We start from the raw sequence: 13140 nt of genomic DNA on the forward strand, positions 1-13140 counted from the left end.
ATCTCTAACATGCACAGAGCCTGTCTTCACAGATGGTTGCAAGCACTTCAAAGGCAGGTATACAACCTGCACCAAAAACCACTCTGCTCATTACAGCTGTTCCCAGGACTTTACACAAGCAGTGGCACATTATCCACCACTTCAATCTACACAGCACAAAAAGGCATGAAAGCTCAGTAGTAGGTCCCTGTTCTTCAGCAGCTAACAAGCCATAGTCTTTCTCTTTTTTCCTTCTGTCCAATGATGTGAAGGCTGAAAATTCAGATGTGCTGTTCAGACAAGAGACCTATCTTATGCTTTGCTTTGAAAGCTAAGTACACCTTTGCAAGGCAGAATTTAAAAACAATCTCCTCTCATTAATGTCAAATATACATTTTTTTTATTTTTTTTTTTTAGTGAAGGAGAAAATCATAAGGTAGGAGAATGAAGAAGCATAAGGTAGAAGAATGTCAACTAGCATTTTAGACTTGTACATCCAAATCAGTGGCCAGGATAAAGCATGGGAGACAAACCAAGCATTTTGAGGGGACACAGAATTCCACATCTGGGATCAAGGTATGCTCATTGTGAGAGCAGGACAGAAAATTGCTCATTGTATACAGCAATAGATAGGAACATAACAGTTTGAAGTCAGTAGTAAAGATTACTAAATCCAACTAGAACTGCACAGATCAGAACAATGACAAATTCAAGCTCTAAGAAAGGAACTCTAGACTCTCAGAGTGAACCCCTAGGGCAAGACAGCAACTCCAGTTACCCCACATCCAGCTAGCCAACAACACCCAAAACAGACCAGCGACATCACTTGTAAAACCCTGTGGATCACAAGGAGCAGGAAACATCTCATTTCAGGGCACAGACACAAACCCAAGGCCCCACAGCAGCTGACACAGAACAAAACAGAAGAGAAAGGAGCCACTTGCTTGCGTTTCCATTTCAGGACTGTCTCCCTCCGGCAGCGTCCATGCCTCCAGTTCTGAGATACTTTCACCCTTTCCTTCACTGGAATGCCAGCCGCTCTGCAGACAGAGGAAGACAGATGAGATTAGCAACCAGGACTGATGCTATACAGACAACAAATACACTCAAGGTGGTCACAGGTATGCTCTCACTCTGGTTCTACAAACAATGAACTGGCAAACACTAATGGTGTCTGAGCCACACTAGAGCAAGCACACCCACGAGAGTTGACAAGAAAGGAACACTGAGCAGTGTGGGTGCTTATTGTCAGAGAAAGCCATCCCTGATGATCACTAATGTACAAGCCTTAAATCTCATCAAGACCTGATTTAGAATACTGAATGCAACATGCGTTCAGACAAAACATAATCAAAACAAGATGACATGGCAAGATTCCACCACATCGCTGGAAAATTCTCTACTTTCAGTCAAAGTTACTAAAAGAGAGACTGTAGTTCATAAGCAACTGCTGGGACACAAACCTAAGTTATTGGGATGAGCTGAGACAAGCCAAGATCAACACAGCTCAAGAGGTGACAAAAGGTAGGTACCACAGAGACCTGGGACCAAGGTCTCCTTAGAGTCTATATGAACATACCCAGTTCAAGCAGCTGTTCAACATTTGTTTTGCTTTCATGATCCAGTGTTGATTAAAGAGGGGGCAAAAAGGGAGCTTTAGCTCCTATCTTTCTCATATCATAAACTTAATTATTCAATATCCTTGGTGGAGCTGCTTAGGTAGAAAAGATCAGAAAAGTACAAACCAGAAGAAACTGGAAGTTATCCTTTGTAACTAGGGGCTGTGAACCACTTACTAGTTTAAAAGAGTTTATCCCCCTTTCATGCATTTCTCAACAGCCAGTGTTCCCGGATGCATAGGACAAAGGAAAGATCCGTAAGAGATGGGGACTGGTGCCGGATCAGAACCAGTTCCCTCCTCCCATCCCTACCGTGCCCCCAACCCACTCCTCAGAAGTGGGATTTTTGGGTACTCTGTCATTTTTAAAACAAAGATTAGGTCCCTGTAAATAAACATCTCCTGTGGTTGTTAATGGGTGTAGGAATCTCTAACCTGGCCCTGGGGCCTGGCCAGATTCTCATTTTCCCAGCCTTCCTTCCATAGCCTCAGGCTCCTTTTTTTCTGCTCACCCTTCCCTCCCCTTTTCTATGCTTTCCGGCACTTAGTCACCATTATAATTTGACTGCATTCCTAGGCATGTGACCCATTTTAAACAAAAACAGAAACCACACACAGAAAAGCTTTTTGTCCCCTAGAAAGCTTGCAACTATAAGTTTATGATCAGTAGAGCTACACCAAATAAAACTGAATTTAGGAAGCTATGAGCTCTTTCTTTCTCCTAACCCTTTTAAAAAAATAAAATAATAAAACTGTAGAGTTAGCCTAGGCTGCAAGAATAGGAATTCCTTTTTTAAAGAGCGCACTTGCAGGAGCTTGTGGGGCCAGATAGCGTCTGAGATGTGGAATGCGCAGCACTGAAAAGTCAGGTCATGTCCAGCAGCCTCCTCATTGCTTATTACTCTCCCAGACAGAGTTCAGGCTCTCCGCCTACATCCAATTCCATTCATTACTCCAAAACACTTCTCCTCCCCACACTCAACCCTCAGTTAAGTTCTCCCCACGTACAGATTTTAAGTCACCAGCTTGCACAGTGATGGAAAACGCACTCATGCCACAACCCCCTCCCAACACACACTGGCCCAACCAGACATCCTGAGCAAAATGCACAAACCCTACTAAGACTAGATGTAATTTCCAAGGCTCTGAAAAAGGTGAATCCAAGGTCAAAAAAGCAGCCTCCATCTTGCACTGCTGGTCACTTTTCTAGTTGGGGGGCAGGCCTTGATCCTCCTGCTGCTGAAAGGGGAATTTCAGAAGAGAGTCACACATTGGCTTGTCCCACAGTACCAGTTAACTATTGCGGTTACTCCTGTAACAGACACCTCATTCCTTCATGCAAATCAACAGTTCCTGTCTGGAAGGTGTGAGGGTTGGGTGGGGAGGACTATGTGGGGGAGGTCTAGTGGGGTTTTGGGGAGTTTTGTTTGTCTTTTTGTTTGTTTTACTGTTAACAGATACATTATTCATCCAGCCTGCCTCCTCCATACAGCAATTCTGGATCCAGCTAATTTAAACATGTCTTAGAAGCATCCACCTTTTATTTCCCAAACATATTATTTATTCAAAATAGAGGCAAGAAAGGGGACAGAACATATAGAGGCCATGAGAAAGGGGATGTAGAAATTGGACTGATACATCCTTCCCCTTTGCCAGTACCAAGGCAGCAGAGACCAAACTGCAATGATTTTCATGTGTTGGTCAGAGACATTTGATGCCCTATACCAGAAGAGAAGTTAAATCAAGCTCAGCAATGGAATCAAGTGCTGAGATATAATTTGATTTGCTTCCTCAACAGTACCCCCCAGAGTAACTCCGAGAATACATCAAAAAAAGGTGATGAGCTTCACTGCAATGCACGAGAGTTCTCAAATCTCAGAAAGTTAAAAAGGGCATCACCACATAAACTTAATCATTTGATAAAAAAAAGACCCCTTTCTCCCCTACAAAGACCATTTTGCTTCAATCACAATCATCACACTTTCTATACATGCAAACCTTTAAGAATTTGTCTCAGGTCATCATGGAACATCAACAGACATCGCACATCTACACCGAGTGGTTGACTTAACCAAGTACCTCCCACTTCAGCAACTGGATTGAACATTCAAAGATTCAGGAGACTAACCCTCTTTATGAAGATAAATGCTATGTAAAATGCTGTGGAGGGACCACTATCCACCAGCCAATGAATACCTTGACCTTTCTTAGTATGCAATCCAGCAAAACGCTAAGCCACATGCTTAAAATTCAGTACATGCTTAAGTGCCCTGTGAAATCAAGATCTTGGCATTCACGTCCTCAGAGAAGCCACTCAACAGTGAACTTCAAGACTGCTGAAGGCTTACTCAATGAGGAAGGACTGCTATTTATACCAGGACCTACACAGCCTTGCATCAGAAAGCAACTGAAATATTGCCCAACATCCTAGAAAGGATGACAGGAAACACAGAAGGAAGGAACCAGTGAACACTGAATGTGAAAACTCAATGAAATTCAAGCAAAATATTCTTAAAGCCCATCAGAGCCCATCATTTCACCACCTCTGCTAGGGTGCCACAATTATCAACAGTTCATAAAGTTACATGATCCAGAACATGCAAGGCTATCTTTCTTATTAGGTAATTAATAAAAAAAAATACTCTATCAGGATTCCAAAGCATGTGGTGCAATAAATGACCTGAGCTGATGCGTGTTTCTGATTGCACACACTCCTGATGGAAGCTCCCTTTACAAAGGCTTTGTTACACTAAGAAAGAGAAGCTGAATATTTCTTACAGCCTGAGAGAGAGTTCCAGGGTAAAAGCCATCCCAAGCAACCCATTATAAAGGATTTTTCATTTCCCCCTTCCTACCTCACCCCACCCTACCAAAAAAGTTAAGTATTTTGCTCAAATTATGGATTTCCTCTCTTTCTTGGCAGAGTTACCAAAAGAAACATAATATTCCTTCTGGAGCCCACTTTCCAGCTGCTGAAGTGAGAGACTGGGACTATCCCCCCACAGCACCACTGACCCAGGTGACCTCAGCCACCATGGCAGTTGCTGGCCTGGGCCCCAAAAGAAAGCAACAAAAGAAAGAATCACTCAGACAGAGACTAAGCACATCTCCCAAAGCTTCACCTCCAACAGTTTTTGCCTTCAACAATCCTCTCCCCAGCCAAAGTTCTTTGCCACCAGAAATGGTATTTCTGCAGCAGCAAGAGCTTCTGTGCTTTACTGCATCCCAGGGAGATTTCTACTGGCCATCTACAATTTCAGCATGTGCCAAAACAATGGTGCCTGCAACAACATATACCATGTTACAGAAGATAACACCAACATGTCATACTGTATATTTTCCCAGCTGCATGGGGCATCCTAATCCACCAAAGTCCTTCACATTTTGCTACATTTTAAGTGCTGAAGAGCTCATCTGGAAATGCAAGTCTGCTGAGACCTGCTGAGACCGAATCTCTTCTGTGGACAAAATCTGCTGTCTGCATAAAAGCTGTCACCAGCCTGCCTCAGGCCTGACTGGAAGGGTCATACAGAGGAACAAATAGGTCACAGTGCCTAAGCCCCACTTTCAACCTTGGCCCTGTGACAGGGATGGCTAACACAAGGACCAACTGCACTTATTTGTGTAATCGGGACACACCTGTTGAGTGGCAGGGTCTCAGTGCAGTTACAAGTCATGGGCCACCAACAGACAGCCAAGAGGGAAAAGCTATTTATGTCAGGAGCTCCTGTTGCTGTCCTCAACAAGTCAGCCGGCTTTCAAAACGTCTCTTCCAGGACAAAAATTCCACCTGAATTCCTTTAGCATATGACGCTTATTTAGCTTACTGCCAGGTTCAGTCTGTCTTCTATGCTCCCCCCCTTTCTATTTGACATGGGTTCACATAACTCTGAGATGGAAGAGAGCTCTGCAGACTGTTCTCTCGCTGTTGCTTTTCTCCTCTGGTGTGTCTACACTCAGTTAGATGTTACCAGGCTGCGCAGGTTTACTGCTCTGTCTCACAGCTCTTGCGAGCAATTCACCTGCACATAGAAGCCAGAGACTCTAATAAGAAAGAACCAGAGCTGCAGGCAAATTTCTGTACATGCAATAAAGACACACACCTTCACATAGGCTTCCCAAAAAAACATCATCACCAAGACTGAGCCAGACCGCTCTGCCATCAGATGCCTTCTCCCTTACAAGTGACTGCAATGGGATCATGGCTAGAAACTCCAGGCAGGGTTTGGACACTCTCAGGAACTTATATAGGCTTTCTGGAGATGAAATCTGGTCTGCTTGAAAAAATGCATAGCCTTGGGAAGATCTGAGAAAACCTGCAGCTGCTCAATAGTTGTCATGTATATACTGATTTGAAAGAGTAGACTGCCAGGGTAGTATTTAGGTAGAGCGAAATAACCCATAGCTAGTTCACTTATGCAGGTTACAGGGAGAATAGCAACAAGCACAGCACACATTTTTTAAGCCCTGAACTAGATAAAATTCTTCTTCCACATTGAACTTGTGAAGATTTTAAGGGAAGGGTAGGCAGTCCTGAAAGAACTTTTACAAACAATTTCACATTCCCAGAACAAGAAGCAGTTTCGATATTGTGGAGCTGTCCTGGCAGATCTGTCCTGCCCAAGACTAACAGTTTAAGACAGAATAAGAACGAATCTAATGGAAGTTTCTAAAAACAACTGACTTTTCCATCACAAAGCAATAGCTGCGTGCCCTCTTTCAGGCTTTTGTCGTTATTGCAATATCCTCCCTAGAGTATTCCCCTCTACATCATCTGCACCAGTTCATTGCCTACTTCATTTCTGACTTAAAGTAATGAAACTTTGGTAAAACAAGTTTTAAAAGATGAAGGAAACTGAAGCAGCTTTACAAGCATTCACACTCCCTCCCCCTCCAGTACCGAAGACAGAGGTCTCCTATGATTGCTGCAGTTTGCATTTGGATTTGACTTGCATAGATTGGCCATTTCCTGCTTTTGCAGGTGTATATACTTTTCCAAGATCTGGAGAAAACACAGCTTTTCATTAACTCACAGAATGCTTACACAAGCTCTTAAAAACTCAAAGATGATAAGTTCATCCATTAATGAATCTGTTTCTCTGAACTGGAGAATATACCATGATCCTAGCAGGCAAGGCAGAACAGGAGACACAGAGAGAGAAAACATGCAGTGGAACAGTTCTATATTTTGGCAACAGCTATTAATATATTACAAAGAGCACACTGTCAAGCTATTTAGGTTGCAACTTTTAACTTGCCCTCTAAAATTCCTTTGTAACAAAGAGGAAATAAGTTTAGCCCAGCTGCAACTTTATTCCTTTCTTCCATGCTTTAAATAAAGAACCACCTTGCAACAAGCTCTTTGCCTCTCCGATTTCTCCAGTCCAAGGTGGTCCAACAGGCAGGCACTGGATGAAGGCTTAAAGCACCCTCTGCTATTCCTGGCTCTGACAGTGACCTGCTGCACAGAGGGCAGCTTGGTTGACATCCCTCTGCCTCCGCTTCCCCTCCCAGCCCTTGTTTACCCTGGCTATTTAGGCAGCAAGCTCGTCAGGGCAGAGACTGCTCTTGCTGGGCCTGTACAACAGCTGGCAAAACAGACACAGGCTACCAGACACAACTGTAATATTGCTATACTCTCCAAAAACCCCAAAGGCTTTGTGCTACTGCTCAGCTACAGTTTAACTGCAGAAACCGTCCTTAAGCCTTAACTTTTCTGTGATATGCTGCCATACATTTTTGGAACAAAAATGCGCCATTCACCTTACATCATGAAGATAAGGCTTGACTCTTGCTTAAGCTGCTCCTGTGACTGAGTGAAGCAAAAATCTTCAGCATGGGGACTACGTTTTTACCATCCCCACAACAAGGTCTTGTTGCAGTACATGTCTATACACAAAATTAAAATGACTATAAAGTAGCCTAACATAGAAAGACCTATATGACAGCTGCCAAGAGCCACACCCATCTAAAAGCACTCTATGCTTCCATAGTACTGACACATTATTCTATTAAGCATTTGCTTACTGCTGAGTCAAGAAAGAAAATTTTTTCACACTGAGAATGTGCTTAAAGAACCCCTCCAAGTCAGGCCCTGCTGTCCCTAATATACAGTAATTCACACTGATGCAAACCTAGTAATTTATTTCCCCCCCACCAAGGACCAAAGTGTACAGAAACGTTGCTCAAAGCAAACTTCTTTCTTCTTCTGCAAGTGTACAATTGAATCAATACCTTAAATACTTAACTTCACTTGCATCCGCAGCTTCTGATTAGCTGAATCTACCAGAAAGGGCAAATATGTGATTGTCAATGTTGTGAATATGCCTTTCAGCATAACAGCTAGTGTCTGGGATTAAGTTCACACCTTCCTTTGAAAACATTAGCAAATCAATTTAACATTTTTAAGCCTAAGTATGCATCCTGAGATAACCACAGCTGGCAATTTTTAAAGGTAGACAGTCAGGATGAGAAGTAAATAATTTTAAAATTTAAATCAAATCATTTCAGGTATACTACAATTTCTCTTTTCCATGCTGTTAACAGCTAGGGTTTTGCAACCAGTTTCTTATAAATTTTCTCTCTTCCGTATTTCAGAATAAAGAAGTTTTATAAGCAAGCTGACTGCGCAAACAGTTGTTTCACATACAGGCTAAAGCCTGTTCCCTCTGATCTTCTTGTTACAATTATCTAAAGATATACCGAACAGAAAAAACATTTTTTTAAAATTGTGTCATTTTCAAGTTAATCATCCTTTTAAAAAATGGGGAAGTGGGGGTGGGGGGTATGTTTCACAGCTATCTTACACTCTAGGCTCAAATTTATCTCTATTTACAAAGCATTAACAGATGGCTTATCAAAAGCCATTTAACAGCAGAAACGATCAAAATATTCTGAGATGGTTTTTTGTTTTAAACAGTAAATACTCCCTAGACTAGTTTTTAACTTATGCCAGCCTCCCAGGGACCATCAGTTTAAGATCTAATGTTAGAACCATGCACGTTATTTCATTAAGTACATTTACCATAAACAGTTCCAGCCTTTGCTTTCTCAATTGTGGACAGCATTGCACAAAAACCTCTTAAAAGCAAAAACCAGTGTTCACCTCATGCAACATTATACAGAATGTGCAACAGAAGCTTCAGCTCTCAAGCGAGTCAAAGCCAAGCTTACAAACTCAAGATTTACTCTATATCACTAAGAAAGCACAGTTATCAAGAAGGTCCAGCTATCCATCATCTTCATCACCATCTTATTTACCCAGTGATATTTAAGCTTAAATACCTACTCAGCTCAAATTTAACTTTCAATGAGCTACCTACCACATTCCTACTTAGAATTACTATCAGGAAGAAAGACTCTGTGCCCAGAAGCTTACCTCAATCCCTTCTCCAACTTGTATCGGTTAGTCAAATAAAATATAATCTCTCCCTGCAAATCTTACTCTCTCAATTGCAAGAGCAGCAATCTTGGAGATTGCTCTTGATCTTGGAGACATGCATGAGGAACAAGTGGTATGGAAGACACATGGCTATTTAAAACCCTCAAGCTGACACAGAGACTATTAAACTCTTCTTCAGCTAAGTACAACTTTTACAGCTGTACCACAACTCAACACATGCACTCACGCTGGTTCTTCTGGAGATGTACAGATACTCAAACCCCCCAGTACTGCGATATGCCTTTGTCTTTTATCTGTTGCCAGAACTGTCTACCCTACCACAGCGAAACTCCTGCAACTGCCCCCAGATGCTGGATCTCCACACATGGAAAATAAGTGCTTGGCTTTCAGGTATTCTCCATAAGATCTGGCACGCACTTTCGAAGAACTGAAGATTGTTTGAGCCTTCCATGAAGTTAAAAGTAATTAAAGGATTCATCCTCCAGATATATCTCAAGGTTCCTGCATAACCAGCTTGTAATGTCACTTGGTGCATTACCCACGATTGAACTCCCTAGGACTAGGGCAGTGCTGACCAATGCTAAAAGCAGCGCTCAGTACTAGAGTTGTTTAAAGAAAACTTGAAAATAGGACTCAGCACAAAAGCACATCCTAGAATTACTTAAAAAAACCTGTTCATAGCAAACCTAACAGCATTGAAGTCCCTGGGAGCTCATGATACTCAAGCAGCCTTCCCTTCACTTAAACCCTCTGACCTAGCAAACCTCTTCTGTAGCTGTTTATAGACCTGCATTCCTCTGCAGGGGGAAGTGGTGGTCCTTACGTATGCTGCACCTGCTCTGCTGTACACCTGATCCCTCCTGCAACTGAAGGAGCGTAGTATCACCTTATTCTTAATGAAAAATACAGAACTTCATTTCCTCAGGAGACAAAATCATATATCACAGAGAGAGTCCAACACACAGCCATTCTGCAGTGCTTATTCCTGCTGACTTCCAAGGGAACTGTGCTTAACTTTCAAGCTGTGAAGATTGAATGGGTTGAAGTGCTGGCCTGAAAACCCAACACAAGGAGTTTCAGCACCACTGAAGTTCTGCTCCTGCCGGCAGGAGCCATAATTGTTTCTCTAAAGTCTGTGCTGTTGATGAGATAGCAATATGAGACAGCAAAATAGGCCTCAAAACCTGACATCCCTTCTTTTGATTCATGTCAACGCAGTGTTAACGGAAACAATACTGAATCACTGGATGACAAACTAGATCCTGGCCTGGCAGCTAAAGGGAAACCATAGGAAGGGATTCATAGATCCTAAGAACATAAACTTCCTCTTGGGATCCTTAAAGTAGCAAGGAAAGCCCACATTGCGTGGCTGCCTCCAAGAGGCATTTTGTACGCTAGCAAATTCAAGAGAGGAAAGGCAATCTTTGGGTCCTTACCAACCACTGCCAAGGCCCAAGCCCCAAAAGCACTTCATCTAGAAAGATGCTGGTGTCACACACAGTAAAGCCAAGAGGGCTCACACGTATTCCTAACCTATGATGTGCTGTTGAATGAGGGGAAAAAAAAGTACAAAATAGTAAAAAAAATCCAACCCCTATCCACAAAACTTTAAAACCCAGAAGCCAAGAAGAGTCCAAGAGTCACTTTCTCTGTGACAGCCATCACCGGCTATACCAGGAAGGTGCTCCATGAGCAGAATCTAAGAAACATATTCCTGGGGCCCCCTGCCACGAAGGCTCTTGCACCTAGTAACGTACGTAAGTCCACTCTCCAGCCTTCACCCAAGACACCAGCCGAGGCCTTGCTCCCCTGTAGCTTCTTCTCTGAGGCATCTTCAAGACCATGGCAGGGGCCGATGCCCAGAAGTGGGGAGGGAGCGTGGGCACATAGGATCACCCCAGCTGCACACGGCAGCTCCGTTTCCCCACGCTCCCACCTCCCCTAGCTTGAAGCCCCCGACCCTACGTGTTTTGTCAGGGCAGTTTGGGGGACCGAGCTGATCTGGAGAGGGCCTGGGGCCCCAACGCTTGATGGCTGCTCCCGCCGCGCCTGGCACTGAGGGGCCCCGGCAAGCCCCCGTCATGCCCGCCCGCTTCCTGGCACGAACGCGAAGCGCCTCCCCACAAACCCCCAACCCTCCTGGGCCGGGCCAGGCCGGGGTCAGGCCCCACCACCCCGGGGCCGCCACACGCGGTCCCTCCCCTCCCAGGGACGGCCCCACTGCGGGCCCGGCTCTACGGCCCTTCCCCTGCCCTCGCCACCCCTCTTGGCGCAGACTAAAGACGGCGCAGCCGCGCTTCGAGAATAGCCGCCCCCCCCCCCCTTCCCTCCGCCCCCTCACGGCGGCGGGAAGCCCCCCCTTAGCGACTACGCCAGGAGCGCAGAACGCCCCTTGGCAACCAGCTAGGCCGCAGCATCCGCGGCCTTTCCCAGCCGCCGCCGCCGCCGCCGCCTCCCCCCTGCCCTTCCGCCGGGAAGGCCGCGCTTACAGGTCGGTGCCGAGCTGGGTGAAGCCGGAGTTGAGACAGCCGCGGGCTATGCGCCTCCAGAGGAGATCGCGGCTACTGAGGAAGCGCAGGCGGCGGCAGACCTGGCCCAGGCGGCCCAAGGCCTGCGCGTCCAGGTAGGAGCAGATGAGGAGCAGCAGCTCCTCGGGTAAGGCCCAGAGCGGGGAGGGGGGGGGAGGAGGAAGGGGGGGAGGCGGCCCGGGATCCCCCCTCCGCCTGGGGGGATCGGGGGCTGCCCTTCCTCCCCATGGAGCAGCAGCTCCTGCCCCTCCTCCCCGGGAGCCGGAGCTGCTGCTGCCCGGGGGAGGCCAAGCCATGGACGGGGGCAGCCGCTCCCCAGTCACATGGGGCAGGAGCCGCTGCCTGTCACTCCCCCCCTCCGGGGGAGGAGGCGGCTACCGAGGCGGGAGGGGGCACGAGGCCGCCGAGCCCACCCTCGTTAGCGAATTAATTCATTAACGAGAGCCGCTGGGACTCCCCCTGCGCAACTGCCCCCCCCCCCCCCCCCCCCCCCCACACACTCCGCGTCCTGGAGCACGCGTCCGTATTCTTCCGAGCTGGGATTAGTAACGTCACCCATCCACGTATTCATTAATGATGTGAATAGTTAATGGGGGGGACGGTGATCCCAGGTAACCAGAGCATCTGCTCCACTACCTGGAGCAGACCCAACTAGGCACGGCACCCCTGCGAAGGAAGGTGAACAGCAAGGTGATTAATGCTCATTAATTATCCTTGAGTGAGGTCAGAAGCACCTGTCACCCACAAAATGACAGCAGGGGTCATCTGGTGCTGCACAGCACTTTTCAACACTCCCAAATTCCTGGGCCACGTAAAAGAAAGGGTCTTCCCCATGTAAGAGCAGGCCCTGCTACAGTGGATTTAAGGCTGGCTTTTCACAGGGACCCTTCAGTACAGTCCATTGCCCCTTCCAGGGCTCCACAGGGCGGGGGCTGAAAAGCGCTCACACTTCACACATGTGTGTACATATATACAAGCACACCGCCACAAAAGAACAGTTCATAATAACTGAGTCATTGTTGCCATCCACAGGAGCCTGGAGTACTGACAACGCAGAAGGATTCTGGTCCAAAATGGCAAAGTAGCCCTCCACAGAGAGTGGAGAAGGAAAATATGAGTCTAGTGTTGTGTTATTCTTTCTTATAGTACTTTCCACTCTACAAAAGCCTGAAATGCTTGGGGAAATTTCTCCCTCAAAATTAAAAAATAAATAAATTTTAAGAAGTTCATCATCCGCCTAGAATGCTTTGAACAGGTATCACTTACCCACCACAGTCTACATCTCCTTTTGCACAGTGGAGTAGGAAAATAAATTTCAGTGTATAATGAGGTTACCATAGCATACAGGCCTTTAGACAGTACTTGCATCCTGTTCCAGAAGGTCATCTTGTCTGTGTAATCTCAAGCACTCAAATATTCATACGACTAAATCACCAACTCTGGAAGCCTCGTATCTGAGAGGTTCAAAACTGCTGGCTGAAGAACTGTCTGGTCCATTTACACCGAGTTTCAATACACCCTGGAAGTCAGGGAATTTCCAGAAGGCAGCAAATATTTTATCAGCATTTATAATGAGTGAATCAGGTGGCCCAAGTAATTAAAAATTTCTCAAC

General features: G+C 45.6%; 1 protein-coding gene and 1 long non-coding RNA gene across 2 annotated transcripts in view; one reads left to right on the plus strand and one right to left on the minus strand.

Annotated features, from left to right (window-relative positions):
- FBXW4 (F-box and WD repeat domain containing 4) overlaps nt 1–11984 on the minus strand; it is a 63549-nt gene extending 51565 nt beyond the window's left edge. Inside the window, 3 exon segments of the mRNA XM_030030228.2 lie at nt 924–1019; nt 11489–11679; nt 11681–11984. Coding sequence (XP_029886088.1) covers nt 924–1019; nt 11489–11679; nt 11681–11755 — 362 coding nt within the window. The 5' untranslated portion in view covers nt 11756–11984.
- On the plus strand, nt 11510–12756 carry LOC115348125. Its single transcript, XR_003925748.2, has 2 exons — nt 11510–11622; nt 12560–12756. It is a non-coding gene; the product is annotated as an uncharacterized LOC115348125 (long non-coding RNA).
- The last annotated feature ends 384 nt before the right edge of the window (nt 12757–13140 follow it).

This window comes from Aquila chrysaetos, chromosome 11, assembly GCF_900496995.4.
Source record: "Aquila chrysaetos chrysaetos chromosome 11, bAquChr1.4, whole genome shotgun sequence".
In the NCBI taxonomy this organism is placed as follows: Eukaryota; Metazoa; Chordata; class Aves; order Accipitriformes; family Accipitridae; genus Aquila; species Aquila chrysaetos.